At 59.7% G+C, this 24131-nt stretch overlaps 8 protein-coding genes and 3 non-coding genes across 14 annotated transcripts; 6 read left to right on the top strand and 5 right to left on the bottom strand.

Annotated features, from left to right (window-relative positions):
- Positions 1-25: 25 nt before the first annotated feature.
- ABB37_06429 (hypothetical protein) lies at positions 26-1694 on the top strand (the record flags this gene model as incomplete). 3 transcript variants are annotated; one of them, XM_015804749.1, is made up of 1 exon in its annotated part: positions 26-1694. In XM_015804749.1, the coding sequence occupies exon 1, from the start codon at positions 624-626 to the stop codon at positions 1692-1694; it is 1071 nt and encodes a 356-aa protein (XP_015656727.1). In that variant the 5' UTR covers positions 26-623. The 3 variants fall into 3 exon arrangements, with proteins under 3 accessions (XP_015656727.1, XP_015656726.1, XP_015656725.1); XM_015804748.1 differs by having other exon boundaries at positions 42-1694; XM_015804747.1 differs by having other exon boundaries at positions 51-1694.
- A 1425-nt stretch (positions 1695-3119) lies between these two features.
- ABB37_06428 (hypothetical protein) lies at positions 3120-5351 on the top strand (the record flags this gene model as incomplete). Its single annotated transcript, XM_015804746.1, has 1 exon — positions 3120-5351. The coding sequence occupies exon 1, from the start codon at positions 3366-3368 to the stop codon at positions 5349-5351; it is 1986 nt and encodes a 661-aa protein (XP_015656724.1). The 5' UTR covers positions 3120-3365.
- Positions 5352-5915: 564 nt separating this feature from the next.
- On the top strand, positions 5916-7886 carry ABB37_06427 (hypothetical protein; the record flags this gene model as incomplete). Its single annotated transcript, XM_015804745.1, has 1 exon — positions 5916-7886. The coding sequence occupies one exon, from the start codon at positions 5916-5918 to the stop codon at positions 7884-7886; it is 1971 nt and encodes a 656-aa protein (XP_015656723.1).
- Positions 7887-8399: 513 nt separating this feature from the next.
- ABB37_06426 (hypothetical protein) lies at positions 8400-13872 on the top strand (the record flags this gene model as incomplete). Its single annotated transcript, XM_015804744.1, has 1 exon — positions 8400-13872. The coding sequence occupies exon 1, from the start codon at positions 8413-8415 to the stop codon at positions 13870-13872; it is 5460 nt and encodes a 1819-aa protein (XP_015656722.1). The 5' UTR covers positions 8400-8412.
- Positions 13873-13978: 106 nt separating this feature from the next.
- On the top strand, positions 13979-14248 carry ABB37_06425 (hypothetical protein; the record flags this gene model as incomplete). The annotated part of the gene is made up of 1 exon (XM_015804743.1): positions 13979-14248. One exon carries the CDS (start codon positions 13979-13981, stop codon positions 14246-14248), a length of 270 nt encoding a protein of 89 aa, XP_015656721.1.
- Positions 14249-14575: 327 nt separating this feature from the next.
- ABB37_06424 (hypothetical protein) lies at positions 14576-16859 on the top strand (the record flags this gene model as incomplete). Of its 2 annotated transcripts, none has more annotated exons than XM_015804742.1 (1): positions 14576-16859. In XM_015804742.1, the coding sequence occupies exon 1, from the start codon at positions 14643-14645 to the stop codon at positions 16857-16859; it is 2217 nt and encodes a 738-aa protein (XP_015656720.1). In that variant the 5' UTR covers positions 14576-14642. The 2 variants fall into 2 exon arrangements, with proteins under 2 accessions (XP_015656720.1, XP_015656719.1); XM_015804741.1 differs by having other exon boundaries at positions 14578-16859.
- A 288-nt stretch (positions 16860-17147) lies between these two features.
- Positions 17148-17220, bottom strand: ABB37_06587. The gene has a single exon. It is a non-coding gene; the product is annotated as a tRNA-Lys (tRNA).
- A 60-nt stretch (positions 17221-17280) lies between these two features.
- On the bottom strand, positions 17281-17354 carry ABB37_06589. The gene has a single exon. It is a non-coding gene; the product is annotated as a tRNA-Val (tRNA).
- Positions 17355-17417: 63 nt separating this feature from the next.
- On the bottom strand, positions 17418-17489 carry ABB37_06590. Its single transcript has one exon. It is a non-coding gene; the product is annotated as a tRNA-Pro (tRNA).
- A 747-nt stretch (positions 17490-18236) lies between these two features.
- ABB37_06423 (putative T-complex protein 1 delta subunit) lies at positions 18237-20082 on the bottom strand (the record flags this gene model as incomplete). Its single annotated transcript, XM_015804740.1, has 1 exon — positions 18237-20082. The coding sequence occupies exon 1, from the start codon at positions 19881-19883 to the stop codon at positions 18237-18239; it is 1647 nt and encodes a 548-aa protein (XP_015656718.1). The 5' UTR covers positions 19884-20082.
- A 425-nt stretch (positions 20083-20507) lies between these two features.
- Positions 20508-23600, bottom strand: ABB37_06422 (putative mitochondrial cell division protein kinase 2,cdc2-related kinase (CRK1)). Its single transcript, XM_015804739.1, has one exon. The coding sequence runs from the start codon at positions 22577-22579 to the stop codon at positions 21674-21676; it is 906 nt and encodes a 301-aa protein (XP_015656717.1). The 5' UTR covers positions 22580-23600; the 3' UTR covers positions 20508-21673.
- Between the last annotated feature and the right edge of the window lie 531 nt (positions 23601-24131).

The raw sequence follows: 24131 nt of genomic DNA, 5'->3' as shown, positions 1-24131 counted from the left end.
CTCTCCTCACTCGCCCCTTTTTTTAGGTTGTTCCTCAACCAGGTTCTGCAGTGCCTCGGTTTTCTTTTTCTTCTTCTTTTAACATCTTCATTCAATCCCCTGAACAACAGCATACCTTTCACAGTAATAGTACCGTCTTTCTTCTTTCTTCCTTGTGGAATCGCCTTCACTTGCTGTGTTTGTGAAGGAAGAAGGAAAAGAGAAGGCGCCAACGGTTCTAGGAAGGAGGCCTCTTCCCCTCCCTCTGCTTCCAGCGCGGGTCCTCCACGCGCGCGACGCGACGCGCCCCACCCCAACACGCATAGACACACCGACCGACACACACACGCACACATTCATTTTGTCTCGTATTCGTTGAGCATACGCAATCGTGTTTGCTTGCGTATCCGGCAATACTTCTCACGTCTCTTTCTTTCCTTATTTCTTTGTTATTATTACTTCGTGTGCTCCCTTTTTACTTGCCGTTGTTGGAATTTTCATTGGCTTTGTGATGCTGCAGCGGCACACGAGAACGAAAAGCGCACCGACACTCTCGGTTTCTTAACTCGGTGGCATTCTCCTCTCTTTCTCTCTTCCTTTTGTTTTTGAACACATTTGGCACCCCCTCCTCTCTTTTAAAACGGATGCATAAGGTCCCGCGTCACTCAACGCCCTCCTCCCCGGTCAGCGTCCACGTCGAGGTGAAGGGCTCCCTCGACGTGCCCCTCAACTTCGGCCTGCTCTCCGACCTGGGCGATCCAATGCTGGAGCAGGAGATCGTGAAGGAGGCGGTGCGCATCGCCGTGATCGAGAGGCTCGGCTACTTCGACAGCATCGACGTCCGCCTCAGCCCGAGCGGCGGCCGCGAACGGGGGCCACAGTCGAGACCAAACGGGCAGCAGCAGCTCGCCCCGCCCCCCATGGCCACTCGGCGCGGCGACGCACCACCGCACTACTGCGAAGCCGACATCGACCTGCAGCGACTGGGTGTCTGCATTGAGGCAATTCAGAAGGCGTATGAAGACTTGCTCGCACAGGCGTACCTCGTGCAGGAGGTGCTGTGTGGTGCTGAACTGTTTGCGGGTGCAGGGCAACGCGCTTGCAACGCTGACACCGAACAGGAGCAGCAGCAGCTGCAAAGCGCGGCATCCGCCTCCCCCAACTCCATCCGTCGCTTCTCCTCCGATGCACCGAACGAGGCTGGCGGTCGCCCTTCGCTGGACAACAGCAGCGGCAGCGGCAGCGGCAGCGCCTTCCCTGACCCCAACAACAACATAGACACCTCGACGGCAGACCCGGCCTCGGCGCGGTACGCAGATGCCACGCATCGCCTCAGCGCCGCCCGCCGAATCGTGGAGCAGATGCTGTGCGGCCGGCGTCGCGACGTCGTAAGCGAAGCGGCGGTTCTACATGACAGCGAACAGCTGCGTCAGGAGACGAACATGCTAGCGCAGGAGCGCGCCCGCAGCCACAAGGACGGCAACACAGACAGCGGCAACACCACCGGTGTTGGCCGGCACGGCGTGTCGCACGTGGACCACGAGGACGGCGTGGACGCGGAGCTGCGGCGTGGGTTGTTGGCGGAGGACGAGGAGGAGGATGTGTCGCAGCGTGGACAGGAAACTTCGAACGAGGATGAGCACGACGATGACGACGACCTAGATGAGGAGGCACTGCACGAGCGTTACCTGAGGGCCGGGTACACCCTCTTGTAGAAGGGGACGTAGTAGAAAGAGGTGCGGTAGGGCTGGTCGTTGAAGACACCCCCTGCGTATTCGTGACACACTCGCGTCTGTTCTTCTTCTTTTTTCCCCTCCCTCGTTACCTTGATACTTCATCACAGGTGAGGACGGCGGTGCTGCTTCTTGGGGGAATTAAAGGAGCAGTTGTTGCCCTTCACTAATCGGATGACGGCGCCCCTCTCCGGCTGTCGCAGTAGTTCTCTCGCTCGCTCGCTTTCTTGCTTGCGAGTGTGTCTGCTCAACGTCACTTTTAGTACTACTGGCTGATATACGCCTGTTCCTCGACGTCTTTTCGTTTTAGTTCTCTCTCCCTCTCCCTCTCTATCAGGGGTGCGTTCAGTTCTCTTCTTCTTTTCTCAAACTTATCGTCGCTCCTCACCGTTCTTGTTGCTGCTGCTGCTCTTGATCTTCCCGCGCGTCCCCGCATGTTTCTTTTTTTCTCTCCTCCACGTTAACATCGCCTGCAGCATATCTCTTCCTTGTTCTCGTTGGGCGATTCGTGTTGATATTGCTGTTGTTGTTGCGGTCTGCTGCGCGTAATGAGGCTTCAAGGAGTGCCAGCTTTTTTTTTTTCTTTGGTTATGTGCACGCATGTGGTTGTGCTGTGATTGTGTTGTGTTGTCGGCGAGAAGAAGAGGAGGAACGGCACGGAGAGGCGGGGGGTGGGTCACGCCTGCGCCGCTCATCCGTGGGTCCTTCTCTTTCTTCGTCTTATGTACGTTTTTCTTCTCTTTTCTTTCTCTCTTGAGATCGCCTTCGTTTTGGTAGAGAAGAAAGGGCTGCATGTCTCGCTCGCTCTGCTACAGCGCACAATTCGAAGTCGCGTCCATCCCTTTCCCCTCGTACCACAGAGAGGGCAGCAGAAGAAGAAAGAAGGAAAAGGCGGGCGACCAACGAGCGAGCGGACGAGATCGGACCCGCCGAGACGCACCCAAAAGGCTCTGGAACGATGGAACGCACGTTCGGTATAAATACTGCTCCCTTCGTCGTCGTCGTCTTTTCTTCTTCTCATTTCTTGTGTTTCACTGTAATAATGATAATAACTAATATCTCTGTGTGTGTGCGTGTTTTCTTCTTCTTTTCAAGGACTGCGATTCCTCTGTCTGTACTGTCGTATTGTTGTTACTTGCAGCAATTCTCATTTCTTCAGCTTCTTTCTGTCGTTGTTGGTCTTACCTTCGCTTTTCACTTCAATGTGATCTCTTCTGTCCTCATAGCGCACTGCCAGACATCACCGCTCTCTCTTGCCCGGGACTTCTTTTATTATCATTAATACTCTCCGGTGTCTGTGCTCTTCTCCCACTATGCTGACAACTGGCGCTGCCTTCTTCCGCTGCCTCTCATCACCCTCAACCCTTCTCACCTCTCTATAAACCCAATTCCGTGAGCGCGAGGGCAGGTCCTTGTGTACATACACAGCGCACTATAAACACTAGGCACGCCAACAGTGATATTTCTCTGTTCAGCAGCAAAGGCGCCGCTACCTAAATCAAAAAGAACGGGATAAGAAAGCGTAGCTCCCTTCTCTGCTTCCGTCTCCTCTTTCATTTCAACTGGTATTTATTAGTATTTCTTTTCTCCGCTTTTGATTTTGTTTTGCTGCTTCACTGCTGCGTATCCGTGCTTCCCGTGCCCCTCATCACGATGCTGAATCGTGTGAATGCCTTCCTCGAGGCGATCGACAAGAAGACGGAGGAGATGGCCGATGCGGCTGAGGAAAGCGACATCGCACGCGCCATTGAACAGCAACGACAGCAACAGCAGCAGCAGCAGTACCGCCTGCACAGCACCGCCACGTCCTCCCATCATAATGGCAGTAGCGCACCTCATCCCATCGTCACGGACGTGCGAAGCACCAGTAGCACTGCTAGTGCCGGTGGTGGTGGCGTGAGTGCGGCGAGCGCGTCTCTTCCTCCCCGCAATCCATCTGCGACGACCCCCACAGGCAACAGAGGAGCGGGGCTCAACAGCGGCTCCTCCTCATCCGCCGGTGCTGTCCCACCACCAACGCCTTCCACGTCCGCCTCGCTGCGGACGTCTGCGCAGTCACAGGGCTCTACTACCACTACTACTACTAATAATAAAGCTACCACCGTTGCTGCTGGTGCTGCAGACGCGTACGCGGGTGTTCACCTCGTGCCCCTATCCTTGCCCACAAAGCTTCCTTCGTTCCGCCCCTCTCTGGCAGAGATGGACGACCACGCCGAAAGGTTTGAGGTAGGGTTGAGCTCCGCTGCAGGTGACGGTGGTGGTAATGGTAGTGATGAGGCGGCCGCCCACGCGTATCTCCTCTCCGCTGATCCGGCGGCAACGTCGTCATCGCTGGCGCGTCTGCAGTCCCGCTGCGCATCGCTGGATGCGGAAAAGGCGCGGTGGCAGCAGGAAGCCGCCACGCACAAGGCACAGTGCAGTGCGGCGCGCGACTCTCTGTGGAAGGCAGAGCAGGAAGCGCGCTCGTGTCGCACGGCGCAGCGGGATGCCGAGCGCGCCCTCGCCGCCTACAAGGAAACCGCGCAGCGACTGCTGGACGAGGCGCAGCAGGAGGTGCGGCGCGCCCACGAGGTAGCCGCTGCTGGTACGGCGGACGCCGCCACGTCCTCCTCTTCTTGTTTGTCTGCCGCGCAACGGGAAGAGCTGGCGCATGCGCATGAGGTGCACCAACGACTGGAGCTGCTGCAGGCGGAGCACACGGCCCTTCTCTCCGAGGTGGACCGCTGTCACGAAGAGACCGCCAAGGCGGCGGCGGAGCTGCAGCGGGTGCAGGACACGTGTCGCCAGTCGGAGACGCAAGCGGACGAGCTGCGGCTGGCGGTTCAGGCAGCGCACGAGTCGCTGGAGGGCGAGGTGGCCGCCCACGCAGATACAAAAAATGCGCTGCGTGCGCTTCAGGCGCAGCGTGAGCAGCAGCAGCAGCCACTACGGCAGAGTAGCCAGGGTGGTCTCGCAAGCGATGCGGCGGAGGCGGACGAGAGTGGGGAAGGGGGTGCACACCACGCAGATGTCGCACAGCTGCAGCGCGAACTGCGAGAGGCGAAGCAGCGACACCAGCTGCTGCTGCTGCAGCTGAGCAACAAGCAAACCGTGCTCGACTCCGCAGAGCGCGAGGCGGCGGATGTGAAGGCGCGGTACAACGAACTGGCCCGGCAGTTCGATGATGCGCAGGTGGAGGTGGCAGCCGGGTTTCGCCCGCCTGGTTTGCCCCCGAGCGAATATGGTTTGGTTGCCGCTGGTGGTGATGGGGGTGGTTCTCATCGGGCTCGCGGCGTCGTCGCCGGGGGTGCTCTCTCCGCGGCTATCGATGAAGCCGGTGGTGCTGGCAGTGGGCGTGGCAGCAATAGCTCGCAGGATGCACTGAAGCGCAGCCCGGCGATGGTGCGACTCGTCCGACACCACGGCGCTGCAGGTCGTGTGGCGGTGTCCGTGCTGTCCGCCGTCGATGACGCCGCGCTCCGTCTTGGTCGGACGCTGACACACTCTCGATGGATGTCGCGCGTCTTGTTGATGGGGTACATTGCGCTGTTGCAGCTGTGGGTGTTGCTGCTCGTTCTAGCGAACATGATCAGCGAAGAGAGAGAGCGAAGGTCCATCTCCCAAACTGAACCGACGACACGTGTTCCAGGTTTCACGTGAAACTACCGCGTCTCTGATGGTGTGTGTGTGTGTGTGTGTGTGTGTGATGATCTGCTTTCTTTCGTGATGAAGACGTGTACAGAGCGAGTCGGCGTGATGCCCTTCATCGATCGGCCTTTTAAGTGGGGGAGTACTGTTGTGTGTTCTGTTCTTCTCCGTTATCCAGTCCCAAAAAAGTGGAATTCTATTGCAAAGGAGAGAAATACGAAGTGAGTGAGCTGCCGTGTGCTGATGCATGGGCACCTCTCGAGTTTATTCCATTTTTACTTCTATTTTGTGATTTGCATGCCGATACGGTGTTTTCGTTTCCATGAAACGGGCGGACCACCGCGTACAGTCCGGTCCTCCACCACAGCTGCTTGCTTGTCCTTCTGACTCCCTCTCCCTCTATCTTTATCCTTATCGTTATTGCCGTGAAGTGCACGCGTATAGACTTGTTCAAGGAAAGAAAAGAAGCCGCTTCATCGATTCGTATTTAAAGAAAACCGCTGGATTCCATCGTGGCCGTTTCATATCAGAGAGCGAGAGCAAGAGAGCAACGAAGGCGTTCGGGTACGTGCGCTGATGTCCTCGCCGAGCACCTACGTGCGTGTGGCGCCGTCGCCGCGTCTCAAAGAGACCACAACGAGTGCCCCGGCAGAGCTGGTGCAACTCCGGGTACGGCATCTGTTGCCGCAGACGACGCAGCGGGCAAAAGCACGCGTCGGCAAACTCAAGAAGCTCTTCACCGTTCCTGCGCAGGTGCTGCTGCGTGATCACGCCGCCGCGCTTGGCGAGACGCTGCAACGCCTACATCTCGTCAAGTCTGTGCGCAATATCAAAGTTCAAGGCGGCAGCGCGGAGGGGGGTGGCGTGTCGGCGGCCCTCTGTCTTCCCTTTAGCGCCTGCGCCGCCCTTCCCCCGCTGACGGCTTCGACTTCCTCTTTTTCCCCTTCTGCAGGGAGTGCCACGGTGCCGCTGTCGTGCGTGTTGACGGGGTCGGTCGATGGTCTGCTCACGCTCTGGGACGCAGAGCAGTGCACCCCGCTCTGCAGCCAGTCCACTTATCCGCAGGGTCGTGGGTGGGGAAGGGTGAAGTCGATCGCCGTGTATCCTTCCACCGTCCCGAACACCACCGCCACCACGCAAAACTCTTTTGTCTTCACGACGAGCATGTTCCAACGTGAGGTGCGCGTGTGGCGAGTTACAACGGCAGCGCAGGCGGAGCATTCGGAGAGGTTCGAGGACAAGGAGGAGGAAGAACAGGTCCACGCCTCCGCTGTTGTGGCATCTGCGGTGTCCCTGCAGCCCCTCACCACCGCGAGCATCGACGCAGCCGCCGATGCGACCACTTCCACCTCTTCCGCTTCTCGCCTCGGTGGCCTTCAACAGGTAGCCGTGGACCCGACGGGGGCGCTACTCGCAGCCACCCACGACAGCGGTCTCGTGCACCTGTGGGACGTCCGCACCGTTCTGGAAGGTGGGGCAAGGGACAAGGCAGCAACAGCAGCAACCACCGCCACCGCCTCGCCTCTGCCGCTGCTCTACGCGCAGGACGGCTACGAGACAGCGGGTGCCACGCTCGGGATCGCGTTCCACCCCGATGGGTCGCTGCTGACCACCACCGATGCGGGTGGGCGCGTCGTGGGGTGGGACACTCGCAGTGGCCAGCTAGCCTTCCACACCGGCGGCCGCCTCGGTGGTCACCTGCGCGCGGCGCAATGTGTGTCGTGGTCACCGTGCGGGGTGCGCTTCGCCTCCGGTGGCGCGGACGGCGTGGTGCATCTCTACGACGCGCGTCAGCTGAGCAAAGCCGGCGTGGGCCCGCACAACGACGGGGCGACCGCGGCGGCGCCCTTTCAACTTCTCGGGCACGACGACGCCGTCACCTCCATCAGTTTCTACGCCAACCCGTTCGTCTCGGACTGCGACGACGCGTCGGTGCTGCCGCTTGGTGTGGTGACAACCTCTCTGGATCACACGATGCGGGTGTGGGACGCCGACACGGGCGTGTGCGTGCGAACGCTGGACGCCGGCATGCCATTATACGGTCATTGCCGCCCAGCGCTACCGCCCTTATCGGATCGGTTTACGGTCTCCTCGGCTGTGGTGGCCGTGGGCCACGGCAAGCGCTGGCTGCAGTACGACGTGGGCCTACGCGGCCAGGTGCTCGAGAGCGCGGAAGCTTTGTCCGAGCTCTCTCCAACGCACGGTGGAGACGACGTTGAGGTGATGGAGAATGACATTGTCGCCTCGGCGCACGGTGCGACTGGAGGCATGAAGCTCTCTGTGGTGTCCGCTGCAGCGGCAGGGCAGAGGGCGACGGCGACGGCGGGTAAGAGGAGCATCGACAAGAATGAGGAAAGCAGCAGCGGCAGCAGCAGCGAGGAGGAAGATGAGATGGTGGCACTAATGAAGACGAAGAAGGGAAAAACGGCCACACCTTCCCCTGCGGCAGCTGGCACCCGTCGCGCAGGGGTGCAGCCGAGTGCGTCGGCTGACGAAGAGGAGGAGGAGAGTAGCGAGGATGAGATGGAGGCGCTGAAGAGGAAGTGAAGCCCCTCCCTCTCTCGATGCGTTTACGTGCAGAGTATGATCTTAGCCGCTGGATTAACTTCTTTCTTCATGTGTGTGTGTGTGTGTGTGTGTGGTGCGCGGATTGGTGTTGCCACGGCAAACCTCGTGGGAGGGAAGCAACGAACTACTTCAATCTGATTTCTTCCTGTCATAGCGGGACCTCAGACGCCCTGGTGTCGTCGTGGCTCCTAAAAAAGCATCCTGGGTGTCCTACTATTGTTATTATTTAATTCCTTCGATGAGAACTCGACGATTTCCACGTCCGAGTAGAAAACAGACGCGTGCCCGTGGAGGGTATTTCTCCTTTTTCGTTTCATGCGAGATCGCTTCCCAAATCCCCCGTGTGATGCGGCGTATCCCCATGCGCACTCTTCCCCTCTCTTCTTTCCTCTATCAACTTCGTTGTTGATTTCTTTTTTTTCTTTTCTCTTTTCCCATCTCGTTTACCGTAACGTATGGATTTCATTCCACCCTTGGGTTGTTTCGAGTTCAGGTGTGGTTCATCATGCAATCCGTTTCTCGTACTGGCAACAGTGCCGTCACGCACTGGAAGGTGCCACCGCCCACGTCGATCTCGCCCAACAACACCACGGAGGCCATCCTCTCGAACCTTTCCTTCCTGCAGCGCATGGTGGACGTCTTCGAGGAGCAAGGCAACTACGCGGAGTGCGTGCGCAGCGCAGAGTCAGCGCTGCTGCTACGACAGGCGAACGCCGCAACGGTGGTCGCCGCCCTTACTGCGCGTCAGCAGCAGCAGAGCCAAAAGAAAGTGAACGCCGCTGCTGCCGCCGCGTTGTTGAACGCTCGCGGTGCGGCGACCGCGGCAGCCGCACCACGTAGCTCCCACGATAACGTCGCGTTGGTAGCGCTCACCGATAGCGGCGATGTGCTGCTGCCCCTCGAGATAAGTCGTCAGGCGCAGGACGTCGTACAGCGCTGTAATGGTTACGCTGTGGAGGCGCTGCAGCACGACCAGCTCGACAGCGCTGCGTTCTTCTTAAACCGCGCAATGTTCCTCACCGACGGCGATGACGACGACATCCGCGACCTCCGCCGCGGTCTGCCGAAGGGCGAGAGCTGGGACCCGGCACCGGGCAGCTCCGATCAGTGGTGGTGGCGTCGCGTGCTACAGCCGCAGCAGCAGCAACCGGCGTCATCCATGCACGCGTCTACATCACACAAGAAGAGCGATGTGGAGGACGCGTTGGATCTCGCACATGAGGACGTCAACACTGGCGCGTCGAGCGAGGCAGCTGCCGCCACGGCAACGGCGCTGCGTGCGTGCTTTAGCGACACGCCACATGATCAGCAACTTCGCTTAACGCTTCGCGCCTCCACGTTGAACCACCTCGGCTGCCTCGAGCAGCGTCGCGGCCGCCTCGGCGCCGCCGTCATCTTCTTCCGTATGGCGATCCGCACGGCGACGCAGTGGGAGGCCAACGCAGCGGGCAGCGCGTCCAGCGACGAAGAGGTCGCCGTGGCCAAGGCGAGCGTCGCCTCTACTTACCTCAACCTTTGTACCGTGTTGAATGCGACGGGCCGCCACGCCGAGGCCGTGCAGGCGTGTGAGCGGGTGGTGTCGCTGCTCCAGCAAACGATGCGGGAGACGGTCGTCACGGCCTCCACCACCACCGCTGCTGCGGCGGTTGCGACGACTGCATCGACCTCGCGAAAACAAAAGGCGGACGACGGAGTTCTCGAGCCGACCTCGACGCAGGACTTAGAACAGGCGCGCGTCGCCACGATGCTGGTGGTAGCGTACTACAATCTTGGAGTGTCCCTCGAGCGGCAAGGTGCTGCCGATCGCGGAAACGAAAGCCACGACAACGACGACGACGGCCCTCAGCGCGCCTTCCAGCAGGCGGTGCAGGTGAGCCAAGCGTACCACCTTGTCCCAGCGTCCTGTCGCAGCATCGAAGCGGTGATGCAGACGCTTGGCCAGCCGCAGCAACGTAAAACCGCAGACGACGGTCGCTCCAGGCAGCAAAACCCAGAAAAAGTGGCGGCGGCGGCAGCAACAGTAGCACAGTCGTCGCGTCCTCCCTCTCAAAACCTCTCGACACACCCATCCGCCCATCCCTTGCCGCGTATCGGGGCGCCTCTCGCCACCACGACGACCACAAGCGCTACCCGACGCCTCCCGCGGCAGCCCGCCTCAACTCTTCCGCCCTCTCCGCCGCCGCCGCCACAGTCGCGCCGTGCTGCATCGCCTACCCGACCGGCCAGCGGCCCCGTGACGTCCTGCACGAGTAATCCTAGCAGCACACCGTTGTCTATCCTTCGTCCGCCCAGCACCGACACACACGTGAGTAGCAGCAACGCGCGGCCCGGTATCAACGGCAGCACGTACCCGGCACCAACGAAGCAAAGTCCTCCACTGCCACCACCACCCCAGCAGCAGCAGCAGCAGCCACCGACCTCGTTCTTCACCACGAGTAACGCGTGGAACTCACCTTTCGCCGCAGCCCCACCGACGCCTCACTTCCCCGCTGTTCTCGCCCCTCTCATACCACCTGGTGGTGGAGGGGGAGCCGCATCCGCACGCACCGCACTGTCGACGCTGCCACCGGCGCCGCCGTCTGCCACCTTCGCGCAGCCCGGCGCGGCCGGTACGAATTTCGCCGCGACAGCCCCTCCAGCGTTTACCCGGCCCTCCCCACCGCCGCCCCTTCCGCGATCTGACTTGGCGAGCGCCGGAAGCGGGCGGCGAGCAGCGGAACGGTCCATCGCGGCTGCAGCCACGATGGGCGCGTCCAGCTCGTCGGCGAATCCCTTTGGTCGCCGCGTCTTTGGTAGCAGCAGCATGTCGGTGTCGGCGGGTAGAGCATCCTCGCCCACTCCAGGAGGCGCCATGGAGTCCTCCGCGCGGTCGCAGAGAGGTGGTGGGGTGCTGAGTGCTTCCGCACGTGGGCCACGCAACCGCCTCGCAGCCGCCACCAGCGCCGCCGCGGCATCCTTGAATGAGGTGGAACGCTCAAAGCGGCAGAAGATCATCGACCGCCGTCTACAGCGTGAGGCCGCCGCTGCAGACGCCGCGCTCGCTGAGAAGATGTATCAGCAGCTCGTCAGCGAGAAGGAAAAGACGGAGGTGGAGCGGTGCCGCCGGGCCGCTGTGCAGATCCAGCGTATTTGGCGAGGGGTGCTGGCGCGCACGTGGGTCGCGACGCTGATCCGCGCGGCGGTGTGTCTGCAGGGTGCTGTTCGCCACTTCCTGGTGAAGGCGCGGGCGGAGCATGCACGGGTGGCGGCGGAGCAGCTGCGTATTCGCGCCGAGGAGTCCGCGCGGCAGGAGGCCGCCTCCCGTGTCTTGCAGGCCCGCGTCCGACAGTTTCTGCGCCGTCTGCAGATCCGCCGGGAGTACCGCGCGAGCCACGCACGGCTCTTCTACGCAGCGCGCACCATCCAGCGCGGCTACCGGGTCTTCTGTGCGCAGCGGGCGGCACAGCTCGCCGCGCAGGCCGAGGCGCACCGCCGCGAAGACGAGCAGCGCCGCTTCCGCGAAAAGGTCGCGGCCCGTCGCATCCAACACGCCTACTCGAACTACAAAGCAAAGCGAGCGGAGCTGGACGCCTACCAGGTGCAGCAGCGCCGTGTCCGGTCCGTTGTGCGCATTCAGGCGGTCGTGCGCGGTTACATGACCCGGGCGTGGTACGCGTACTACCGTGTGTATCGCCGCGAGCAGGAGGTGCGCTCTGCCGCGATGCAGGCGAAGCTGGTCGTGATCCAGAGCGCGTGCCGGTCGATCTGCTCCGCTTATTACGGCCAGCAGCGGGCGCTGCGGGCGCTTCTCCACATGCGCGCCGTCCAGCGGGACAACGCGGCGACGAAGATGCAGTGCATGTGGCGCTGCCACGTCGCGGTGATCCGGCGGGCGCGATTGCAGGCAGAGCACGACCGCGACGTCCGTCACGCCACGCGCATTCAGCAATGGTACCGCATGTGCACGCAGCGTCGCGCCTTCCTGGTGTGGCGGGCGGAGCAGCGGCGGGTGCGGGCCGCGACACGGCTGCAGCGGTGGGTACGCGGGTGCTGGCAGGTCGCGAAGGCACGCGAGTTCGCCGCCTACCACGCCGAGTTGCTGCGCCAGCAGCAGCTGCAGCGACTGCAGGCCCGTGCCATCACCGTCATGCAGGCGTGTGCGCACGCGTGTCTGAGCAGCCAACTGGTAGAGAGCGTGCGGAACACCTACGAGCGCGACGACGCGATTGGGCGCCGCTGGCAGCGCGTCGGTCGCGGCTTTGCGGCGCGTCGTGAGATGGCGTTGGAGCGGCGTGCGGCCTACGAGGTGGCGCTGAAGGAGCGGGAGACGGCGCGGCGGACGGCGGCAGTGCGGGTGTTGCAGCGGACGTGGCGCGGTGCCGCGGCGAAGGAAAAGGTCGCGACGATGCGGCGCGAGGCGGCGGCGGCGAGTGTGGTGGCACGGGCGTATCGGGTGTACCGTGCGCGGGCGCTGCTGGCGGAGCGGCGTGCGTCACACGAGCAACAGCGCGCAGACGCCGCGGCGCGGCGCATTCAGCAGGCGGTGCGCGGATTCCTCTACGGTCGCCGAGCCAAGGAGATGGACTCGTACTACCGCGCAGAGCATCTCAAGAAGATGCGCCGCCTGCGTCGCGCCGAGGCGGCCGTGATGATCCAGTCACAGTGGCGCGGGTACGTGACGCGGAGGGCGGTGCAGGAGGACCGGGCAATCTGGCAGGCGCTCTCGGCGGCCGCCACGGCGATTCAGCGCGCGTGGAAGTCGCGCATCGCACGCCAGCAGCTCCACAAGTTGCTGGCGGAGCGCATCATCGAGCGCAACCAGGACAGCCGTGCCGCCTTGACGCTGCAGTGCTTCTGGCGCAAGGAGCTCGCCGCTCGTCGTGTGGCGCACGTGCGACAGGAGACGCGACGACGGCTGGCGGCTGTTTCGGTGCTGCAGTCCTGGTGGCGTATGCAGATGGCCCAGCACGAGTTTGCCCGGGTGCGCAGGCGGCGTCGCGAGGAGGCGGCACTGGAAGTCTACTACGCCATCCAGTGGGAGAAGCACGCCACCCTCGTCAACGCGATTTTGCGCCAGCGCTACTCGCAGGAGGTGGCGCTGCACCAGCACCGGCACTACCTCATCAGTCAGCTGAGCGAGGAGAAGCGTCGTCGCTTTCTCTCCCGGCACGAGGCGGCGACGAAGATACAGGCACTCTTTCGCGGTCACTACGAGCGCTACTACGTGCGGGGGCTGCGTGCGCAGGTCCGCGAAGAGCAACGCCGTGCGGCGGAGTTGCTCGCCCGCCAGCAGCGTGCGGCCACGACAATTCAATGCGCCTACCGCTCTGCCCAGGCCCGCCATGCGCTGGCGGAGCTGAAGCAAGCCGAGTTCGACCGCGTGCAGGCGAGCCACACCGATTACCTTGAAAGCGCCGACCCGAGCGAGGTGGTGCGGGAGCTTTTCTGGCTCAACTCCACCTATCAGCAACGCGAGGCGGCGCTGCAACGGAAGAAGGAGGCGGCGAAGCGTCGCGATGCGGCGGCGCGCATTCAGCGCTCGTACCGCCGTCATCGTGCCCGTCGCGTGGTGGCCACGGCGCTCGACTTCCACCAGCAAGAGCGCGCGGCCCGGCTGCTGCAGGATTACTGGCGTCACCACCGCGATATACGTCGCATCAAGGAGCACCAGCGGCGGCAGGCGGCGGCGACGCTGCTGCAGAGCCACATACGCGGGTGGATGGTGCGACGCAGCTGGCCGCTCTACCGCTCCGCGATTGAGGCGGAGCGGCAGGAGCGGGTGTTGGTGCAAGACGTGCTGGACCGCGCCGCGATTGTGCTGCAGTGTTTCTGGCGCCGTGTCGAGGCGCAGCGCACGGCGGCGCGGCGGCGGTCGCAGCGGCAGGCGGAGCACGACACGCGTGCGCGGCAGGAGGCGGCGACGGTGATCCAGGAAGCCTTCCGCCGCTATCAGCGTCGAAAGAAGATTGTTCTCCTTGTAATTTGACCTTTCCGTGGGGTAATGTATATGTATATATTTAAAGTACGCCTCTGCTCGTGCGTTGCCGTGATGGTTTTGTGCAGAGTGTTTTTCCATTGTCTTTATACTTCCTATGATGTATTCCAAATCGCTACACTGGCTTGGTGTACCGCATGTAAGTTGCGATCTTGTTGTTGTCTTTCTCTCCTTCTTTGTTTCTTCGTTGAACATGTATGTCGGCAGCGTTTATTCTATTACCATTTTTCTTTTCTTTTCTCTTCTGTCTTGTTGTTTTGAGGGGATGGGTGTGCGGGTGCGTGTTGCCCCCGATTTCTCCCAGCCCCTCCTCCTGTTTCCCCCTCTTCCAGAGCCTTCGTACATAGCCACGCCTCTCCGGGCATGATACTACAACGCAGTGAAATTACTTGTTTCAAAGAGTTTGCGAACCTGCGCGGCGTGGGGCTTCTGTGTGTGCGCACCAGTGCGCTTTCGCAGAGGGCGCAGTTGGCGAGCCGGTGGACTTTCTGTTTGACTTCGCTGCGCAACGGCTCGTGCCGGCCAGTGCCATTCTCCGCGCCCCTCCTGAGTCGGGTTTTTTTTTTTTGCGGTGGGCTCTCTCTCCTTATTTGCCTCTTTTCCCTTCCATTTCGCCCTTTCTCCCTCTCTCCTTAACGAAACAACCCATCCACGCCAAAACGTGTGGTACCGTGCGCGCACACACGCACACGCAGAGCCTGACGTTCATTGGATTGTTGCTATATATTGTTATTGCTGCCGTTCAAGTGTTTCTCTGCGTCATGGACCCGCCGTCTGCTCCTGCGTCATCGCAGCCGCAGCCGCCGCGGCCGACGGCAATGCCGCGCTTCCGCAGCTTTGTCTCTGTCGAACTGCCTTTTACGCTGGCCCCAACCGTTACCTGCGCCACGCAGCCGGACCTTCCTGCCAGCGCTGCCCCCTGCGTCTGTCCGGTGGGCGCGGCGAACGACGTCGAGGCGTTCCTCCCTGCGTCTTTTGTGGCGGAGTGCCTGCAGCGTGCCGTCCCGCAGCGCACCAGTGTGCGGCCTGACGACACCGTTAAAAGACGCGGTGATGGTGGCGGCGGTGCGGCACCTGCGCCGTCCGCAAACACAGACGACGCCGACCTCCACGCAGACTCCGCCGATGACGAGAGTCGGAGCAGCAGCAGTGGCAGCAGCAGTGGTGGCAGCGATGGCGACGACGACGTGGCGACCGCTGGTGTGGCAGCGAACCGAGAAGGCGCGACGAAGAAGATCAGCACTCAGAAATCGGAGGTGCGCCTGCTGACACGTCACCGCCGCGACTACTGCACCGACCCGATTTTCAGCAACTGGCGGAGTACCAACTGGGAGGCGGTGGTGGCGAAGCCATCGGACACAGACGAGGAGAGGCGCGATCGCATGGAAAACTACACGGGCGATCGGCAAGAGGACGTCGACGACGCGGCGGATGGCACGCAAAGCCAAAAGCGCCGACGGCAGGAGGTGTTTCCGTCGATTGAGCCGCAGGTGCTCCTCAACGGGTACTACCGCAACGATCTGCTGGTGCAGGTGCGGCGCACCCGACGCGTACGGCGCTTCCGCGATCCGGCGACGAACGCCGTGCTGCGCGAGGAACTCATCCCAAACGGCGCAGACAACGGGAGCGGCGGAAGGGAAGGCGGTCGCGTCGGTGAGCCAACGCTAGCCACGGCGGTGCTCGGTGTTGTGTCGCGTGAGCTGGAGCTGGCGCGCCCTGCGGATTTCACGTTTTCCCTCTTCACGCCGGAGCAGCTGCGCGAGTCCCCGTCGCTGTGCGGGGCTGACTTCTTTCCACCAGCGCACTACTTGTCGGCCAAAGCGCCGTTTGAGGTGCGCTACGAGCCGGGCAAGGACGCGAACACATCCGTGACATCCGGCAACCACGTTGATGGTGCTGCCTCGCTCGCCGCACTTCGTGGCGATCCGGCGGGCGCCAGTGCAGAAAGCGGAACGAACGCGGAGCTGCGCGTTAGCGGTGGCACCCCAAGTGCTGCGCTGCCTCCAACTGGCGTCTCCTCCCAGTTTGAGTTTGGTGCGCTGCCGACGATCAGCGTCGGTCCGGAAGAAACAACGGCGCTGCCAACGCGGCTGCACGCGCACGACGACTTCCTGCACCATCTGCCGAGCTCCCTCGACGGCAGCCGCGACGATGACCCGCCGGAGGTGCGAATGATGGTGCGCCTCCTCGCGGAGCGGCCGGCGTGGATCGTGCACGACTTGACGAACGCGATGCTGCAGTCCGGCGTGTGTCCGCGGACGCACCGCAACAAGCAGGTGATGAACTGCTTCACGTATGTGATCCGGAATGGGCCGTTCAACCGTCTGCGGCTGCGGCTTGGCTACGACCCGTACGCGAACTCGAGCAGCGCCCCGTACGAGCGCATTGCCGTCCGCCTGCATCGACGCTCCGACATTGGGGTGCGCCTGCGCGATGTGTCGCGCTCGCCGTTGATCGAGAACGTGCTGCGCCTGCTGCTCGAGCGCGATCGAGCGCGGCGGGTGGCGTACAAGGCCGAGCCCGGCCACGAGCGTCGGTCGACCCTGTTAGAGCTGCAATGCCGCGCCATTCGGGAAGGCCTACTGGTGCTGCCCTACCAGCCCATCGACGCGATGGATGACGCAGTGATTGCCGACGTAGTGCGCAATGTGGTGGTGGTCGATGAGCCGATGGAGCGCAGTCAACGTGGTCAGCGTCGCGGTTGGCTGAGCGAGGCGGCCTACACGCGTGCCATGACGCACTTCACTGACTCGTTGGTGCTGCTGTTGGAGCAGGAGGTGGAGCCGCTGCTGCGTAAGTTTAACGGCGAGGACGAGGCAGCGCACGCGAAGATGAAGAAGAGCGGCCCAAACGTCAACAGCACAACCTCCGCGTCGCAGCAAACCACAAGCCGCGACGACGAGGAGGACAACTCCTCCTTCTCCGCGATGTCGTCGGCCACCGCGGGGGACCTGTCCAGCGACGACGACGACGAGTAACGATGACATAGAAGAGCATACACATACATACACATCCACGCTGACGGAAACCCAATTTAAAGAAGCAAAGATGAAGTACAGCGAATCAAAAGTGCTGCGGTTTTGCCAGTGCGACAGCTCTACGCGCAATAGCGGCACCGCCCGCCGTTTGAGCCGCTGATGGCTCTTCTCTTTGTGCCGTACGTTTGGACCTCATTTTCCCTTCAGTTGTCCTCTTTCCCTTGCTGTTTCCCCCTTTTTTTTCCCCGCCGCTTTTCGGCGCCTCGTGCCCCCGAAAAGGGGGAAAAGCGCACTCCGTGGGGATCGAACCCACGACCACACGGTTAAGAGCCGTGCGCTCTACCGACTGAGCTAGGAATGCTACACGCTGCTGGTTTATCTATCTCTGTCTCATAAACGGCTGGTTCTCGGATCCAAAAAGTACGCAGTTCGGGACTCGAACCCGAGACCTTCGCCGTGTTAAAGCGACGTCATAACCACCTAGACCAACCGCGCTCGACGGTGCGCGTTAGCCAACAAATCGCCGGTGGCTTCTTCCTCGGGAGCGAAACACGAAAAGGGTCCAGCCGGGAATTGAACCCGGGACCTCTCCCACCCTAAGGGAGAATCATGCCACTAGACCACTGGACCGACGCAAAACACACCTGGGATGAACACTGCTTGGCTTTTTCGGGCTTTGGGTTGGGGCCGCTAGCTTTCCCGGTGGGGAGGGGCGAGCACCCGCAAACCAGCCCCTGCGGGAAAGCACCGAGGCGGAAGACAGAAGAAGACGAAGAAGAGGAAAAGAGAGCGACAGTTGCAGCTTCGATCCGACGACGTCAAGGGCCAGCACGAGCGTTTGCGGACCAAACCCGCTGGGAAGCGACGTCAACGGGTTGCATCGAAGCATTTAGTCATAGTTGTTGCTGTCGCTCTTTGCGCGCCTCAAACCATTTTGCTCTTGATTGGCGGCGCTTGTGTGGCTCCACGCGTGGGTTGCACGACCTCCACAACACAAATTGGCGCAGCAAGCATTACTTGCGTCCTTTTCCTTCCTGCTCGTTCAGTTCAGTTACACACACACCATGTCGTGCGTTAGATTACATACCACCCATAACATCAGCTCCTTACCAATAAAAAAAAACCAAAGGAATGTATGATCCACAACCACAGCCCAGAAAACACCCACCTCAACCACCTTTTTCCTTTTCCCGTTTTCAACGAACCAAAAGCCAAGACACCTCCACCAACATTAGAGAGGAAAGGAAAAAAAAACGTAGGGCAACGCACCGCTCGCGTGCTCCCCCTGCCCACCGCGCGTTGTCGTCTGCGCGGGGGAAACACAACAGCAACCACATATTCCGCTGCTCCCTCCCTTCGCACCTCCTCCTCTCCGCCTTAAATGCGGGTCATGATGATGTCGTCGATCTTCAGGATCATCATGACGGCCTCCGAGGCAAGGCGGACAGCCGAGGTGCCCACGAGCAGCGGCTGCACCACGTTCTCCTCTACCATGTCCGTCACGCAGCCCTTGCGCACATTCACGCCGCTGTTCACGCTGCCCGAGGCGTGGGCGTTGCGCAGCTCCGTGACGATCGAGATGGGCTGCAAGCCGGCGTTCTCGGCCAGCGTGTACGGGATAATCTCGAACGCATCCGCGTAGGAGCGCATGCAGAAGGTCTGGATGCCCTCCGCCCGCTCACGCGCGTACTTGCCCAACTGCATGCACACCTCAATCTCGCCCGCCGCGCCGCCCGGCATGATGGCGCGCTTCTTCACGATGGAGCGGATGACGCACAGCGAGTCGTGCAGGGCGCGCTCCGCCTCCTCCAGCATCAGCGTGTTGCTGCCGCGCAGAAAGAAGCAGACCGTCTTGCCGAAGAACTCGTGGTTCAGCGTCGACGGCGGCGGCGGCTGCACGCCGAGGATCTTGATCACCTTCCCGCTCGACGTGCCCTCCTCCACCACCGACTTCGCGTGGCCGAACTTGTCCTTCGTCAGGTTCTCCAGGTTCGCCACCGGCATGCAACCGAGGGTCTTGGTGATGAAGTCGATGTCGCTGCGCTCGATGTCCGTCACCACCATGATCTTCATCTTGGCCAAGAAGTCCAGCGACTGCGCCGTCACGGCGTCGCGCAGCACGGACTTCTGCACGAGCAGCACATTCACACCGGCGTCCTTGATCGCCTTGCAGAGGCCCAGCAGGTACTTCCGCTCCTCCTTCAGAGCGCGGTCCATCTGCGTGTAGTCGGTGATCGTCACGGTGCTCTCCATGTCCGTCTTCGGCGGGGAGAGCTGAAACTGAATGAGGGCGATCGTGGCGTCCTGGATGCGCACCGGTCCGCCGGCGACGCGCGAGGCCTTCTGCTTGAACACCATGCCTTCCTGGATCAGCTCCGTCTCGTCAATCGTGCCGCCCAGCGCGGAGGTGATGCGGATATCGCGCAGGTCGACGTCCCCGTTGGCACGGATGATCTTGCGCACCGCATCCACCGCCATGGGCGCCAGTAGGTCGCTGTTCTGCGAGATCACCTTCGAGTTCAGCGAGGTAATGGCTGCCTTGATCAGCGTGTCGCGGTCCTCGATGTCGATCTTAATGCTCATGTCCTCCATCACCTTCTCCGCCATCTTGGCGCACGCTTTGAAGCTCTCTGAGATCTGGGTGGGGTGGATGCCTTTGTTCAGCAGATCCTCCACGGCACGCAGCAGCGCACCGCACAGCACGACGACGGAGGTGGTGCCATCGCCGGCCTCGATATCCTGGGCCTTGGACAGGTCGACCAGCATCTTCGCACACGGGTGCGTCACCTGCAGGCGGGAGAGGATCGTTGCGCCGTCGTTGCTGATGATCGTCTCGCCCTTCGGGTCAATAATCATCTTGTCCATGCCACGGGGGCCGAGGGAGGTGCGAACGCAGTCCGCCACGGCCTTGGCAGAGGTGATGTTGCTCAGGCGCACATCCGTCTGCGTGTTGCTGTCCTTCTTGCTCTCGTTGCCCCGGCGCGGGAGGGCCGGGGTAGGACGCTTCACTACGGCAGAAGACATCCTTCTTTGCAAAGAAAGGGAAGAGGAAGGGGGGAGGACAAGTTATGAAGAAGTAGAGACGATCAAGTCAACGCGACAACAACAAAAGCACAGCAAACAATTTACTAATAATAATTAACAAGGAGGAGAAGCTCTTGATACTTTGGCGGAAGTCGATTCGTCGGAACACTCTTCGTGGTAATAGCGGTTGGAAAGAACTAAGTGGCAGTTTGGCAGAGGTGTGCCAATTGTAGAAGAAGGCAAAGAGAAGAGGGAAGCACGGGAAAGGAAAGCATTTGTGGAAGCACGGCGTGTCACACGAACCTACACGCCTCACCGAGAAAACAACGACTGTCCTCCTTTAGCCCAGGCGGTATGACTTTTGGAATGCTGCTACGGAAGGGCCCAAAAGCGAGCACAGGCGATCCAACACAGAGGAGGTGGGCGGAGAGGGGAAGCGAGCAGAGAAAGAGAAAAGCGCTCGGGTGCAACGTTGCTCGGGTGAGGCGACGGTAGAAAGAGAAGACGTCGCCATTGGCTCCTCCACTCTGACGGCACCGCCTATTACTATTCTGCTGCATTCAAAGTGTGTGTATATGTTTCTTTTCTTCTCTATTTTGTTGTACTCTTTTATTTTCTGACGTTGTATGCGTGCGTGTTGCAGATAGGGCACGTCTTTCCTGCTTTTGGGGATTTTGAGGTCAAAGGAACGACACAAAGATGGTTAGAACCACAAGAGAGAGAGAAAACAAAAATAATAACTAAGTATATCTAGACGCTGAGTCGCCGCGGAGGTCCACTCACCGCATCGCCGTCGTCTTCCATCCGCACAGACACTGATTTCACCCCTTATGAAAGGGCACACACACACACACACACACAACAAACTGCACCGGCTCACCCACAAGCCCAACCAACGCAGAGAGACGCCAAGCAAGACAAGGAAAGGAAGAAAGGGTGGAAAGCGCGGAGGTGTGCGGTGCAAACAGGGAAAGAGAAGAACGAAAAGAAGTTCAAAAGAAGAAGAAAATGAAAAGAAAGAAAGGTGGAGGACACACGGTGTAGACCCCGCAAGCAAATCCGCTGTGGCATTACATCCAGAAACACCCCCACCACGACAACCACCATCACCACCACCCACCACAGACACACAAAGTCGTTGTTTGAACGCAATCTACAACGAAGTGAGACGAGAAAAAAGAAAGACTCAAAGCAGCGCAAATGAGCGTAGAGCGAGAAACTAAGGAAGGGAAAAGAGAAAGAAACAAAAAATGAAGAGACACCTTGCGGATGTTCCGGAAGTGAGAGGAGTGGCGCTACGTGCATTCAAAAGAAACCAGAAAGGGGAAGGGGGGGGAGGAGAGAGAAACAAACGGCAAAACGGACAACGACATCCCTCCACTGAGACCGACCCCACCAGCAACACAATAATAATAATAATGCTGATGAAAGAAACCGAATAGAGCAGCATTCGCACCTTTATCACTTCATATACGTGAGTATCCCCTTCAGCAAATTAAACATATATAGTAGAAGAAAAGAAAAAAAAAAAACATTTATCTTTCCCGTTCTTCACCACCTCTTCTTGCGTTGATAGGAGCCTCCTCCTCTTCTTCCTCGGCACTACGCCTCATAAAAAGAGAACACCCGACACCAGAATACATGCTGTGAAGGAGAAGAAGAGGGCCAGAATCCTCGCCTCTGGCACCTAGGACTCTTTCCGCTCCTCCTCCATTCCGCACTCGAGCACATATATATATATATATATATATGTACTTTTTTCTCTTTCGTTCTCCTCAACGCTGCTTGTCTTAAAACTGAAGATTGAAGTACGGGTGGTTCAGCGCATCTGCGGCGGTGATGCGCTCCGACGGCTCGTAGCGCAGCAGCTTCTCCAGCAAGTCTACACCCGCAGGCCCGAGCTTCTCGTAGCCGCGAACGGTGCCGAGCACGTTGCTCCACTCCGGCTCGAAGTTCTGCAAAAACTCCGGCTGCGAGAGCATGTTGTTCGAGTTGGGGTACTGGTTCATCGAGGGCCAGACCTGATTGCTCGGCGTGCCCAAGAACCGGAAGATGCGCATGAGCTGGTCGGCGTCGTTCTTGCCAGCGAAGAGCGGCGTTCCCGTGGCCATTTCGGAGAAGATGCACCCGACAGACCAGACGTCCACTGGCGGACCGTACTGCATGGAACCGAGCAGCACATCGGGAGGGCGGTACCACAGGGTGACCACCTCGTTCGTGAACTTCCGGACAGGAATGGCGAAGGAGCGGCCGAGGCCGAAGTCGCCGAGCTTCAGCTCCTTTTCACGTGAGATCAACAAGTTCTGCGGCTTCAAGTCACGATGCAGGACGCTGCGTTGGTGGCAAAAGGCGACACCGCGCAGCAGATCTCGCATAAAGTGCTGGATCGTTGCCGCATCCAAGTTGCCGTTCTCGCGGTCGAGGTACTTCTTCAGATCCAGGTCCAAGTATTCAAACACGATCGTCAACCGGTGCTCACTGTGGCACACGTCCAGCAGCTTCACAATGTTCTCATGCCGCAACTCCTTCAGCAGAGAAATCTCACGAATTGCCGTGCAAGGGACGCCCTCCTCCTCGGAGTCTAGACGGATGCGCTTCAGGGCGACCGTGGCCGCGGTGGAGGTGTCGCGAGCTTTGTACACCACGCCGTAGGTACCCTCGCCGATCTTCTCCTGACGCTCGTAACGGCTCGCCATTGCTACGGTTGCGATTAGAAAAAACTGCGCTCCTACGTTATGTTATTATGTATCTTTCTATTCTCTCCTTATTAGTGGTACGTCAGCTGGATTCTCCTCCTGTCAGAAAGCGATATATTATTCGGCGTCTGAGCTGCAACGACAACGCTGTTTTGTTGGTTTACGCTGCTGAAGTGCTTCTCTTTATTTTATCTACTTCTTCGGCTCGGCTTTCTTCGTCTACCCACCGCTTCTCGTGGCAACTGCTGAGTCCCTCGACTCTAAATTAAATGCGAAACGAAGAGGGAAGAAGAAAAAAAAGCTAATGGATGTCAACGGTAGTTGCGCCGCAGAGGAGAAGCGAAGATGCAGCAGCGTAAGTGTTGTCTGAACAATCTGAAATAATAATAGTAATAAAGGAAGGAAGGGGGGGGAGGAGGAACAACGACAAAAGAACAGCAGAAGGGAAAGGATTCGACAAGGTAACAAGATGATTTATATACGTGCGCGGGTGTACCTGGTTTTTCTGTGCTCGAGGTAAGTTGGGTGCGACTCGACAGAGGCAGACCACGACTAAGCTGAGACAAGACCTTTCTTAATAGCCTCCCTATAACTGGAAGTTGTTGCTGTAGCGGCTTACTTCTTTCGCTGTGCGTCCCCACCTCACCAGAACGGTGAAGAACGAGAAAAGGAAGAAGAAGAAGTGGCCGTCAGCCTTTCCGCGAAACTCTACTTCACGGTAGCCCTTCGAGTTTCCCTTCGGGGTACGAAAGCAGAGAAGAAGGAAAAAAAAAACTCTCCCCCAACAACAAAAAGAAGGAGAGGAGCAAGAATAATCGCAAAAGCAGAAAACAAGAAGGCGAAGATGAAAACGAACTCGAAAAGAAGGCGTGTTCGTCGTTTCTGAAAACCCCCCTTTCTTTTTTTTAAATGCACAGAGGTGTTAGAAGATGTGAGCCGTGTAGAACAGAGTAGAGAGGCACCTGTGTGTGTGTGTGTGTGTGTGAGGGCGAGAGAGACAACGACGCCACACTGCGATCCTGGTCGGCGCAGAAGTGCGCGCGGAGGACGAGAAGAAAAACATACAAAAGGGAGGGAGTGAGAGAGGTGCTCGATAAGAAGGAAAAGGAGCAGGGAAGGCGCGATACGCAAAAACCGCTGCTCAGACAACCATGAAACAGTGCTGGAGGTCAACCACTATTTGCACTGGAAACGCGCATCCCGAATACCACCAGAGTGTCCGCAGTTCAAGAAAACGAGATGCTGAGGCAACACTGCCGCTTACGCCTCTCTTTTTTTTTTCTTTTCTCTTCCGAGGGGGTGTTCGTCGAACACTGCAAGAGTCGAGCACCGTGCCGCGCAGTGAGCACGGCTTCACCTCTTCCTACGTTGTTGTTTTTGTTTGTTGTGGTTGCTTTTTTTGGATGAAATGATGTAAAATGGAAAGAAAAAACAGTTACGACATCAGTGCGTCAGCAAATGACGCCCAGCTCACGCGATTCCGGCGCGCTCCCTCTTCCACCTGCGGAAAAGCCCTCCTCCGCTTTTTTTTTCTTCCCTCGTTTCTTTTGTT

This window comes from Leptomonas pyrrhocoris (genome assembly GCF_001293395.1).
Source record: "Leptomonas pyrrhocoris isolate H10 chromosome Unknown, whole genome shotgun sequence".
Taxonomy (NCBI): Eukaryota; Euglenozoa; class Kinetoplastea; order Trypanosomatida; family Trypanosomatidae; genus Leptomonas; species Leptomonas pyrrhocoris.
The sequence above is the reverse complement of the archived record's forward strand: the minus strand, read 5'-3'. Positions and strand labels throughout refer to the sequence as shown.